Raw genomic sequence first — 12,338 nt, 5'->3', positions numbered from 1 at the left:
TACTACAAATACTACTGCAAATATTACTACTAATACTACTACTACAAGACCGACAGTCTGGAGGGTAAGAGACAAGTACTACTACAAATACTACAAATACTACTGCAAATATTACTACTAATACTACTACTACAAGACCGAGAGTCTGGAGGGTAAGAGACAAGTACTACTACAAATACTACTAATACTACTGCAAATATTACTACTAATACTACTACTACAAGACCGAGAGTCTGGAGGGTAAGAGACAAGTACTACTACAAATACTACTGCAAATATTACTACTAATACTACTACTACAAGACCGAGAGTCTGGAGGGTAAGAGACAAGTACTACTACAAATACTACTGCAAATATTACTACTAATACTACTACTACAAGACCGACAGTCTGGAGGGTAAGAGACAAGTACTACTACAAATACTACAAATACTACTGCAAATATTACTACTAATACTACTACTACAAGACCGAGAGTCTGGAGGGTAAGAGACAAGTACTACTACAAATACTACAAATACTACTGCAAATATTACTACTAATACTACTACTACAAGACCGAGAGTCTGGAGGGTAAGAGACAAGTACTACTACAAATACTACAAATACTACTGCAAATATTACTACTAATACTACTACTACAAGACCGACAGTCTGGAGGGTAAGAGACAAGTACTACTACAAATACTACAAATACTACTGCAAATATTACTACTAATACTACTACTACAAGACCGAGAGTCTGGAGGGTAAGAGACAAGTACTACTACAAATACTACTGCAAATATTACTACTAATACTACTACTACAAGACCGAGAGTCTGGAGGGTAAGAGACAAGTACTACTACAAATACTACAAATACTACTGCAAATATTACTACTAATACTACTACTACAAGACCGACAGTCTGGAGGGTAAGAGACAAGTACTACTACAAATACTACTGCAAATATTACTACTAATACTACTACTACAAGACCGAGAGTCTGGAGGGTAAGGGACAAGTACTACTACAAATACTACAAATACTACTGCAAATATTACTACTAATACTACTACTACAAGACCGACAGTCTGGAGGGTAAGAGACAAGTACTACTACAAATACTACAAATACTACTGCAAATATTACTACTAATACTACTACTACAAGACCGACAGTCTGGAGGGTAAGAAAATACTACTAATACTACTACAAATACTACTACTACTACTACTACTACTAATACTACTGCTACAAGACCGAGAGTCTGGAGGGTGAGAGGAAAATACTACAACTGCAAATGCTACTACTACTGCAAGTACTACTGCTAACACTACAAATACTACTGCTGCTACTACTGTTACTCACACAAACACAAACGAGAGCCTTTCAAAATAAAACCTAAATACGAATACTAAATATACAAAAATAAAATACTAAATACTACAAACTAAAAAATGTACAAATCCACGTGTGTTTGTAAAAACAAAATACAAGTGATAAATGTTGGTGAAAGAACAAAAATGTGTGTGTTTGCTGCAGATGTTCTAATCAGTAGGAGCAGGTAGGAGGCGCTGTTGGAAAAGGATCAAAACTCAGACACAGACTTTAGCTCCAAACATGTCGGCTTTGGCCATTCAAATAAAGACCTTTTTATATTTTCCTCGTGCGATGAGTTTTTCTACTTGTTTGGCGTCGCCTGGAGTCCGTTGTGTTTGATAAATGTTTGTGTTTGTTTCCAGCGGAGGACGAGGGCAAAGACGACGACGTTCAGTCTGTGGCTTCAGCCGGAGAAGTTTACGAACCGATCAGCGACGACGAACTGGACGAGATCCTCAACGACAGTCAGAAGAAAGACGAGCAGACGGACGACGAGAGGACCACAGGTGAGAGGACGACAGGTGAGAGGACCACAGGTGAGAGGACGACAGGTGAGAGGGGGGACCACAGGTGAGAGGACCAACAGGTGAGAGGGGGACAGGTGAGAGGACCACAGGTGAGAGGGGGACAGGTGAGAGGACCACAGGTGAGAGGACCACAGGTGAGAGGACAGGGAGACAGGTGAGAGGACCACAGGTGAGAGAACCACAGGTGAGAGGGGGACAGGTGAGAGGACCACAGGTGAGAGGACAGGGGACAGGAGGACCACAGGTGAGAGACCACAGGTGAGAGGACCACAGGTGAGAGGACCACAGGTGAGAGAACCACAGGTGAGAGGACAGGGGGACAGGTGAGGACCACAGGTGAGAGAACCACAGGTGAGGACGACAGGTGAGAGGACCACAGGTGGGAGGACGACAGGTGAGGACGACAGGGGGACAGGTGAGAGGACCACAGGTGAGAGGACGACAGGTGAGGGCGACAGGGGGACAGGTGAGAGGACCACAGGGGGACAGGTGAGAGGACCACAGGGGGACAGGTGAGAGGACACAGGTGAGAGGACACAGGGGGACAGGTGAGAGGACAGGGGACAGGTGAGAGGACCACAGGTGAGAGGACCACAGGGGGACAGGTGAGAGGACCACAGGGGGACAGGTGAGGACGACAGGGGGACAGGTGAGAGGACGACAGGTGAGGACGACAGGGGGACAGGTGAGAGGACGACAGGGAGGACGACAGGGGGACAGGTGAGAGGACCTGGTTCTTGGAGCTCGTCTCTTCTGGAACAGTCCGTCCTGTTTGTCCTGACGTCTCCATCACAGCAGGAGAAACATGAACGTCCCGTAATCGTCCGTAATCGTCCCGTAATCGTCCCGTAATCGTCCGTAATCGTCCGTAATCGTCCCGTAATCGTCCCGTGTCCCGTCAGGTCCGGTGGACGTGATCGACGTGGACTGGTCGTCTCTGATGCCCAAACAGAAGAGTGGGCAGCGAGCGTCGGGGGCGGCGCTGCTCCGCTTCACTCCGGGCGCCGTCCTCCTCAGAGCCGGAATCTCCAAACGCCTCGCGGGACCGGAACTCCTCGAGAAGGTCCGAGAGGTCTGCAAAGGAGAACTGGACGACCCCAAAGGTCAGACCTGAGAGAGACCTGGTTTAGACCTGGTTTAGACCTGGTTTAGACTCCTGGTTTAGTCCTGGTTTAGACCTGGTTTAGTCCTGGTTCAGTCCTGGTTCACTTTGTTGTTCGTCCATTTTGTTTCAGACGCAGACAAACTGTTTGAACACGACCTGGGGGCGCTCAACATGGCCGCCCACAGCCGCCGCGTGGAGAGGGCGGGGCTTCTGAGGAACCTGGGGCCCTGCTGTAAAGCTCTGTGTGCCCGGAGAGACTTCGCCATCCGGAGACAACTGCTCAAGAACGACAAGGTACAAGGACCGGGGTTTAGATAAACCGGGGTTTAGACCCGGGTTTAGACCTGGGGTTAGACTGACGTTAGACCGGGTTTAGACCGGGGTTTAGACCCGGGTTTAGACCCGGGTTTAGACCCGGGTTTAGACCGGGGTTTAGACCGGGTTTAGATGCAGGATTAAACAGGGTCAGACTGAGTTTAGACGGGGTTTAGTTCTGTGAGACTCTGTGTGTGAAGGAAACAGCTGCTCAGAAACTACAAGGTAAAAAAGAATGGGTTTGGTCCTGGTTTAGTTCTAGGTTTAGTCCTGCTTTAGTCCTGCTTTAGTCCTGCTTTAGTCCTGCTTTAGTCCTGGTTGCCTGCTTTAGTCCTTTTAGTCCTGTTTAGTCCTGCTTTAGTCCTGCTTGAGTCCTCTCTGTTTTTCCTCAGGGTTTGACGAAGCAGTACTTGACGACTCCGGTCGTGGATAATGAACTCTTTCAGATGAGCGTCCGTCTGTTCAAACGAGCCGTGTCTGGATCCGGACCGGGACCAGGACCGGGACCTGGACCGGGACCAGAAAGACCCCAGGACCCTGGACTCGGACCAGAGACCGGGACTAAACTGGAGTCCGGTCCGGCTGAAGTCTGTGTGACCTGAAGAAGACGAGGAGGAGGAGGAGCGTGTGGACTCTGAGACGAGGCTCACGCAGGTTTTTCTGTCAGTGCAGCGACTTCACCACAAACACCACGTTTCAGCAACAAAAAACTCATAAATCTGTCAGTATTTTACTCCAAAATTTAATCTCAATAAATTTAAATGTGTTCTTTAAAAACAGACTTGTGCCCACGATGGATTTCCCTGAACGCTGAAACTAAACGCGATAAAAACCACGAAAAGAACCTGAAAATAAAAACGCCTTAAAGATTCACTGTGGAACTTTTCACGTGCAGATTCTGCCACCGGCTCGTCTCCATGGAGATGTAAATTACATTTTTAGAGACGCGGAAATGTTGGAAAAAATGTCTGAAAATACAAGGATAAAAACAGGACCAAACCAGGACTGGATTTGAATAAAAACCCGGACTGAACCAGGTCTGGATCTGGTCTGGATCTGGTCTAAACTTTCCTTTGTCACATCTTTTATTAGTCCAGACTTTAAATTGAAAGCTCAGATCCAAAGATAATTTATTTTCTAACATTTTAAAGCTCCTAAATTACGCAAAACTGACTCCTGTGAGCTTTAATCCAGGTTCTAACGTTGTTCCCGCCTCAAAAACAAATCTGGAGTCGTGTGTTTTGTTTGAGAGAAAAACTCTAAACTCTAAACTCTAAAATGTGCAGCGTTCAAGTGTTAGACTTGTGAATGAAACAAAACACAACAATCCTTGTGTTGTTCGTTCATTTGTTTTTCAAAATAAAAATAAAAAAATGAAAAAAAAACACAAATATTTTCTTCTTTGTCTCTAAAACCAAAATGAAAAACGATAAAGATTTGTTTTTTCAGTTTTTGATTTTGTGTTTGAATGAACTAAACTAGAAAAAAAAGAGGACTAAACCAGGTCTAAACCAGGTCTAAACCAGGTCTAAACCAGGTCTAAACCAGGTCTAAAACAGGACTAAAACAGGACTGAAATAGGTTTGGGAAGAGACCAGAACCAGACTGGGACAGAGACAAAGACTTGGACCAGGTCGGCATTGAGACCGGGACCAGACTGGGACTGAAACCGGGCTTGGACCGAGGCCGGGACCGAGGCAGGGACTGAAAACGGTTTAGTCCTGGTTCAGTCCATTATCCGTTTTTTCCATTTTTCCCATTTTTCATTTAAATACAAAATCTAAAACTGAAAAAAAATAAAATAAAAATCATAATCTGTTTTTTTTTTTTTTTTGGTTTGGAGACAAATTATAAAATAGTTGTTTCATTCATAGTTCATTTTTTCATTTTTTGTTTTATTTTAAAACAAATGAACGAACGACACACAGACTCACATCTCCGTTTGTGTTTTTGACGAGTAAACAACTTTAGACCAGCCCAGAAAACGCTGAAATATGAACCTTAAACTGCCAGATTTGTTAGAAAATAAGTGATATAAATGTGAATAAATAGAATTGTGTGTTTTTTTAGTTTTGTCTGAACATAAACTGATATTTCTGACGGGAGTTTAATCAGAAGTTGTGTATATTTGCGGACAGATTTGCGTGTGCGCTGACAGTCGAGCGAGTGCGTCTCGTCTCTCACACTTTCATGTATTTTTGTTTTTACAGACTGAAAAACTAAAACATCCACTAAAAAAACTAAAAAAACAGTTTATAGTTTCTTTGACTTTGTGACCAGAATCATCGTGTCATGATTTGGAGCCGTGGACTTTGTCTCGATGGAAGACGATTCAAAACACTTCAACTTCAACTGTCGCCGCCGTCATGTTTAAAACAGATTTTTACTCTCACTTTATTATTAACACTTTTGTTTTTCATTTTGTGCATAAACTGTATTAAACGGTTGATGTCGAAAATGTCTCTCTTGTCTTTTTGCTTCATTTAAGGATTATGGATTATATTTTTATTAAATTATCTGGGGGAATATTTCACTTTGGGTCATTCTGAAAAAGCAACACAAGTTTATTTATATTTTTTTATTTTTTGTTTCTTTGCTTTCACCAAAACAAAAAAGAAAAGTTTGTGTAAATTGAAGCTGGTTAGAACAGAACATAATTTTGAAAACTAATAAAAATACAATATTAATGTTGAGGCTAATGTGGAATTGTTCATAATTATAAAAAAATAAAAATTATAGCACAATTATATAAATAACTACAATTATGGACTCTAATGTTTAAGCAAAAAAAATTGTAAAAGAGCTGATAATTTATTACATACTGGATAAAAACAGAAAAGAACCCATTGGGGAAAAAAAAAAAAATTCTGGCTTCATAATATTAAAGCATTATTTTATAATAACTTAAATAAAAGAAGATTTAAACATAAACAAATATATTAATCCATAAGAGAAATTACTTGGTCACAGTAATTCATTCATTACAATATAAGAGACAAAAATTTATTAAAAATTCAAATGGCAAAAATAGAATAAAATAAAAATAATAATAATAAAATAAATGTAAAAAGAATAAATAAATACATAAATTTATAATAATAATACATAAAATAAATTAAAAATGTCAAACTAAAATTCTAAAATTTAAATGTAGAATAAATAGTTTGCAATTGTATATTTGTTATATTTTCTAAATTATTTGAGAAGTTAGATAAATAAATAGATGAAAATTGCAGAACGTCAATGTCAATAATCCACATAATTAAGGATTTTAAATGAGCCTGATGAAAATAAACATGTTTCAAGAGACTTCAGCTAAAAATAACGTGTAAAAATTGTAAAATAAAGGTTAAAATCACCAAAATATCAAATACAAGTTTAAAATCAAGAGGAATAACATGAATCATATAAAATACAAAATTACCAAACTGTAAAAATACAACGGACAAAATATGATATAATTTCAGCAAGTTTAACAATCAAATCATTAATTATACATATAGATAAATATCACGCACGAACAAAGAAATAAAATAAAAGCACAGGAGAAGTTATTTTAGTTGAATTATTTGTTTTAATCATTTTTAACTTAGGCGGAACTGTTTACTCGCCGCCTGTGGTTTCAGTCGAGCCTGATTTAAACCCGGACCCGATCCTTTACCCAGAATCCTCCGCGTGTGTTCCGTCCTTCTGACTTCCGCCTCACGCGCAGCCGAAGTGAGTATTTTGATCTGGATTTTTATTTTCCTCGATCCAACTCCATCCGCGGGATTTAAACCCTTTTTAACCCGCAAAAGTGTTAAAGATGAAGATTTAAACACGTTAACTCCGCGTCTGACCCGGTTTGAAGGTTTAAAAATGTGAAATAAAGCGGATTTTGAGCGGTGGAGTTTGAGTGACGCCGGGACGAGCCGCGGCGCTTTTTAACACTAAAAATCTGACTTAAATCTGCACAAAAACCCGCAGAAAACCGACAAAAAACTACAATTAAACATCACGGTTTAGTGCAGTGCGCTGTGGGTCATGTTTAATTATAATATTATCCTTATAAATTCATATAAAAGCGGAGAATAGAGGAGCCATGTTTGTAGTTTTTAGCATCGGAGCTAAACGGAGCCGCGAGGCTCAATTTAAGATTTTTCTACATTTAATCCAAATTTTGTGGATTTAAAAAGCAAAAGTTTAGCTCTGCTTTTTCACTGTGGTTTATAACGTGGTGTAGTTTGTGTGTTTTGGTGTAAATCTTTCCTCTTGTGAACATGAAGAATCATTAGAGTCTGAAATACAGAAATTAAAATGTTTGAATAAAAACCGCTGGACTAAAAGTGAAATTAAATCGTTTGTGGTTAAAACGAGAGATAAACAGCAGGTCTGATGTTCTGTTGTGACATTTTGCAGCTGCTTTTATTGGAGTTTTGTGAGTTATAATGTCACAAGAATTAAGTTAGAAAAGCTGTGGTTTTGTGCAGATTTTGTTCTTATTATGGCGGCACACTTAGTTTCCTCATTGATTGATTGTTGTGTTTAATTGTCATTTATGGCCTATGTCAGGGGTGTCCAAACTTTTTTCTTCAAGGGTCACATGTCGAAACACTGAAGCAGATGACTGAGGGCTGTGGACTGGTGGTCAGTGCAGTGAATAATTGAAATATGTGCATTTTTAACATGTTAGAATGAACCATCAGGCCTCTGTTCAAGCCTACAGTCTCAACACTCTAAATATTAGATATTGGCTTTATCAAGGTCGATTTTCACATAACTTGTAGTAAAAAGTACTTAAGGTCATTTGGGTCAGTTCACTTGGAAACCTGAGGGCCAAGAATAACTGATATGAGGGCTGCATTTGGCCCCAGGGCCATAGTTTGGACATGCCTGGCCTAAGTTATATTTCAGTTGAATGATCAGAGCTCAGATTTTGAGCTGGTGTCATGGAGAAGTTGCTGATACGTTTCATATTTTGATACAGTGAACTTTTGATCTGATTCGATATATTTCAATTCAATACAGTTCAATAAATATCAAGTTTAAATCATGTGTGAGACACTAAAAGTCTTTGTTAAATCACTCGTGTGTAAAGTTAAAATGAAACACAAACATTTAAATCTCAAAACAGTGAAAATGTCAAACGAGTTTCCTTCCACTAAACAAACAAAACTGGAGCTGGAACTAAATAATCTTGTAAAATGAACCAAAAAATCCTCAAATTTAAATATATATTTGTACATCCCTGTTTTTAATAACATAAAAAGTTTCAGTGTGATTTTCCTGAGTCGACGTTGGTGCAGGTTTTTAGATTTAAACCGGCTCCACAGTCCTCTCCTCTGGTGATGTAAACGTGTTTCTGACTCAGTTCAGACCAACCAAAATGACAACTGTTGAAAGTATGTGTTTGTTTTTTGTAGATGGCCCCAACAAAGAAAGGAGAGAAGAAAAAGGGGCGTTCTGCCATAAACGAGGTGGTGACCCGAGAGTACACCATCAACGTGCACAAGCGCATCCACGGAATGTGAGTCAAACGCTTCTGATGAGCTTTAATCAGGACGTTTATTCCTCTTTTCTGTGGGACAATGAGCTGCATTTGTGTTCATTTTGTACATTTCTACAGAAGAGATAAACATTTGAGAACGTGAATCTTAAACATGTCCAGAGGTTTTGTCTCAGCTGGTCTGGTTTTTCTCGTGTTAAACTTGATTATTTTCCTGGTTTCAGTGGGTTCAAGAGACGCGCTCCTCGTGCCATTAAAGAAATCCGAAAATTCGCCATGAAGGAAATGGGAACTCCAGACGTGAGAATCGACACTCGCCTCAACAAGGCCGTGTGGAGCAAAGGCATCAGGTACAACTACACACAAATGTACTTTATAATCTATGTAACGATAAATAAAAATACGACTATAAACATAAACTAATCTAAGCCAGGGGCATCAGGTACAAATCCTGTGGATTTTTATTTTTAGTTCACATTTGTCCTGCTGCTGTGGCCAACATTTGTTGATACTGATATTTACCTTTTAAAAGTCACAAGTTTAAAGATGACAAACTCATGTTTGTAAAAAAATAAAGTGTATATCTGTAAACTGTATTTATCTGGGATTTAAAATTCCGAGATTGTGTAAAGTTCAGACGTAAAATGCTGTTTCCATTTTGTTTCATGAATCTGTAGAGAAAAGTCTCACGCGACGGGAGATCGGCCGATATATCGACTGAAACAGATATGTCGGTTTTTGTTTTTTTTTAAATTGTTATTTCATGAATGGACAAATTTAATCTTTTTCACTTTTACAGTTTTAGATTCTTTTTAAAATATATAAACGGGGCAACTTCAGTCACATCTTTGTCATTCAGTAAAACTGAAACACAAATCACAGAGAAACAGAAGAAGAATCTGTAGAAGTTTGTGCTGTTTCAGTTTCCTGTTTGTTGATGTGAGTCAAACCGTGCAGATGTTTAAATCGTTTTGTGTGTTTGTTTTGTGTTTCAGGAACGTTCCGTACAGGATCCGAGTGCGTTTGTCCCGGAAAAGAAACGAGGACGAGGATTCTCCAAACAAACTGTACACTCTGGTCACCTACGTCCCCGTCACCACCTGCAAAGGTCCGACTCACACACACACACACACCCCCCCCTGTGTGTGTCTGTGTGTGTGTGTGTGTCTCTGTGTGTGTGTGTCTGTGTCTGTCTGTGTGTGTGTGTGTGTGTGTGTCTGTGTGTGTGTGTGTGTGTCTGTGTGTGTCTGTGTGTGTGTGTGTGTGTGTGTGTGTGTGTGTGTGTGTGTGTGTCTGTGTGTGTGTGTGTGTGTCTGTGTGTCTGTGTGTGTGTCTGTGTGTGTGTGTGTGTGTGTGTGTGTGTGTGTGTGTGTGTGTGTGTGTGTGTGTGTGTGTGTCTGTGTGTGTGTGTGTGTGTGTGTCTCTGTGTGTGTGTGTGTGTCGTGTGTGTGTCTGTGTGTGTGTGTGTGTGTGTGTCTGTGTGTGTGTGTGTGTGTGCTGTGTGTGTGTGTGTGTGTGTGTGTCTGTGTGTGTGTGTGTGTGTGTGTGTGTGTGTGTGTGTGTGTGTGTGTCTGTGTGTGTGTGTGTGTGTGTGTGTGTGTGTGTGTGTCTGTGTGTGTGTGTCTGTGTGTGTCTGTGTCTGTGTGTGTGTGTGTGTGTGTGTGTGTGTGTGTGTCTGGTGTGTGTGTGTGTGTGTGTGTGTGTGTCAGATGCCCTCCCGTGTCTCCTGGGCTCTCGTTCTGTCCCTGTAGTTTAAATTTCCTCTAAAATGCATCAGATTCTTGGATGATTTTAGAAGTGGGACGTGTTTTTAAAATGAACTTAAATCTTCACTGTGTAACTTTTCTGGCTCCTGTTCGTCTCCATGGAGATGTTGCTGTTGTTGTTGTTGTTTTTGCCTGGACCGTCCCTGCAGACAGGACCTCGCCTCTCCACAGACCTGGACTGTTTTATCTCGGTGGTTTTGAGTCCTGAGCTGCTCCTGCTGCTGGATTAGATTAATGCCACACTGCGGGACTTTCCAGGCAAAGCAGCGGCAGCAGCATCATCTCCGTGGAGACGAGCAGGTGTCTGACCCTCTGTGAGGAAAGTTCCAGAGTTTAACTTTCTCTTCTGCTGGTGTTTCCTCAGGTCTGCAGACGGTCAACGTGGATGAAAACTAAACTCCTCACGAGATTCAATAAAATAAAAAAAAACTTTGAAAAATTCCCTCTTATGTCTTTATTTTCTGTAAACGTTTAATATTTTCCTCTTTGTCATTAAACGATCAAATCTGGTTCTTTTCTTGTTTTTGAAAATGTCACGTTAAAGTTTTTCCTCACACGTAAATGAAATGTTTAGAATGATTCCAGTTTTGTGTTGAACATCAGAACAGATTTGATTTTTACTGACGCGGATCTGAACCGTGAACCAGGTCAAAGCGTCTGAGGTTCTGAGTTCAAATCTCGTCTCTCGCCGTCTTCAGCTGAACTTTATAAATCCCTTTGCTTTAAAAGTTGAGGAGAAACTGGAGTTAATCTGTGGACAGACTTTGGGGCTTGAACCAGAAACCTTTGAATAAAAGAAGAGAGTGTCTCTGCTCCAAACACTCGACCTGCTGCAACACGAGGACCTGAGCTCAAGTCCTCACGAGACACAAAAACATGAATCTGAGACAAAAACTTCAGTAATGTGACTCTGAAATAATCAGGTGTGAGGAGACGGAGGAGCCGCAGTTTGGCTCAGAGGTCGAGACACCGACATGTGACTCTCCAGTTTGTTCTGTAATTCTCAGTTCAAATCTCAACTGCAGCTGAAATTTAGAAAAACACTTTAAGAGTTAAAGAGAGACTGGAGTTAGTCCTGGTCAGGTTCAGACTGTGGGGCTCAATCCTGAAACCTTTGAATGGACACATCTTTCTGAGGCTCGAGCTCCTGAGCCACAAGGAGCTGAACTCGAGTCTCTAAATGTGAGAAGAAAACGGGAAACTGTCCCAGAATCCAACAATGTGACTAAAATAAACCAGACAGAACTGGACCCTGTGAGTCTGTGTGGTCCACAGGTTAAAACACCGACTGTTGAGAAGGACCGGATGGTTCTGAGGTTCTGAGGTTCTGAGTTCAAGTCCAGCCTCTGTCTCTCAGTTCTCACACTGAGACTTGACCTCGGCAAAAAAAATTAGAAAATTTTTGTAAAATGGACTCACTTTAAGACAGTGGTCTGAGGCCGTCCAGGGCCCGGACCTGATCTGGACCTGATCTGGACCCAGGTGAGTCCCTCTGTGTCTGGGACTTGGACCGGTGACCTCCCGGTGCCAGGTGGACTCTCTCCCTGCTCCACCTCCGACCTCCAACTGTGTCTTTATCTCACACTTTAAACTCTGGTCTGGACCTGGTCTAGTCCCTCAGTGTGGCCAGGAGCAAGATTTGAACCATGAACCTCTGGACCTCAGACTGTTCAGTCCAGTCCAAGTCCAGTCCAAGTCCAGTCCAAGTCCAGTCCACTCGACTCCTGAACCACAGGGACCTGAATGTGAATCGCCAAACGAGATTGAGAGTGAA

General features: G+C 41.2%; 2 protein-coding genes across 9 annotated transcripts in view; both read left to right on the top strand.

The window, feature by feature from the left end:
• Nucleotides 1–5,771, top strand: part of zc3h13 (zinc finger CCCH-type containing 13) — a 29,142-nt gene extending 23,371 nt beyond the window's left edge. For 5 of the 8 annotated variants that reach the window (XM_055163629.1, XM_055163651.1, XM_055163624.1 and 2 more), the window contains exons 18-21: nucleotides 1,729–1,887; nucleotides 2,796–2,996; nucleotides 3,129–3,292; nucleotides 3,706–5,771. In XM_055163629.1, coding sequence (XP_055019604.1) covers nucleotides 1,729–1,887; nucleotides 2,796–2,996; nucleotides 3,129–3,292; nucleotides 3,706–3,915 — 734 coding nt within the window. In that variant the 3' untranslated portion in view covers nucleotides 3,916–5,771. Of the gene's footprint in view, nucleotides 1–1,728; nucleotides 1,903–1,967; nucleotides 2,108–2,166; nucleotides 2,277–2,795; nucleotides 2,997–3,128; nucleotides 3,293–3,705 lie in introns of those variants that run through there. The other 3 variants (XM_055163634.1, XM_055163659.1, XM_055163655.1) reach the window with 3 other exon arrangements.
• A 1,164-nt stretch (nucleotides 5,772–6,935) lies between these two features.
• On the top strand, nucleotides 6,936–11,006 carry rpl31 (ribosomal protein L31). Its single transcript, XM_020934485.2, has 5 exons — nucleotides 6,936–7,030; nucleotides 8,716–8,819; nucleotides 9,023–9,148; nucleotides 9,794–9,906; nucleotides 10,929–11,006. The coding sequence occupies exons 2-5, from the start codon at nucleotides 8,716–8,718 to the stop codon at nucleotides 10,958–10,960; spliced, it is 375 nt and encodes a 124-aa protein (XP_020790144.1). The 5' UTR covers nucleotides 6,936–7,030; the 3' UTR covers nucleotides 10,961–11,006.
• The last annotated feature ends 1,332 nt before the right edge of the window (nucleotides 11,007–12,338 follow it).

Source organism: Boleophthalmus pectinirostris, unplaced genomic scaffold, assembly GCF_026225935.1.
Source record: "Boleophthalmus pectinirostris isolate CB_2022bp ecotype Guang Dong unplaced genomic scaffold, ASM2622593v1 HiC_scaffold_11, whole genome shotgun sequence".
Classification (NCBI taxonomy): domain Eukaryota; kingdom Metazoa; phylum Chordata; class Actinopteri; order Gobiiformes; family Gobiidae; genus Boleophthalmus; species Boleophthalmus pectinirostris.
The sequence above is the reverse complement of the archived record's forward strand: the minus strand, read 5'-3'. Positions and strand labels throughout refer to the sequence as shown.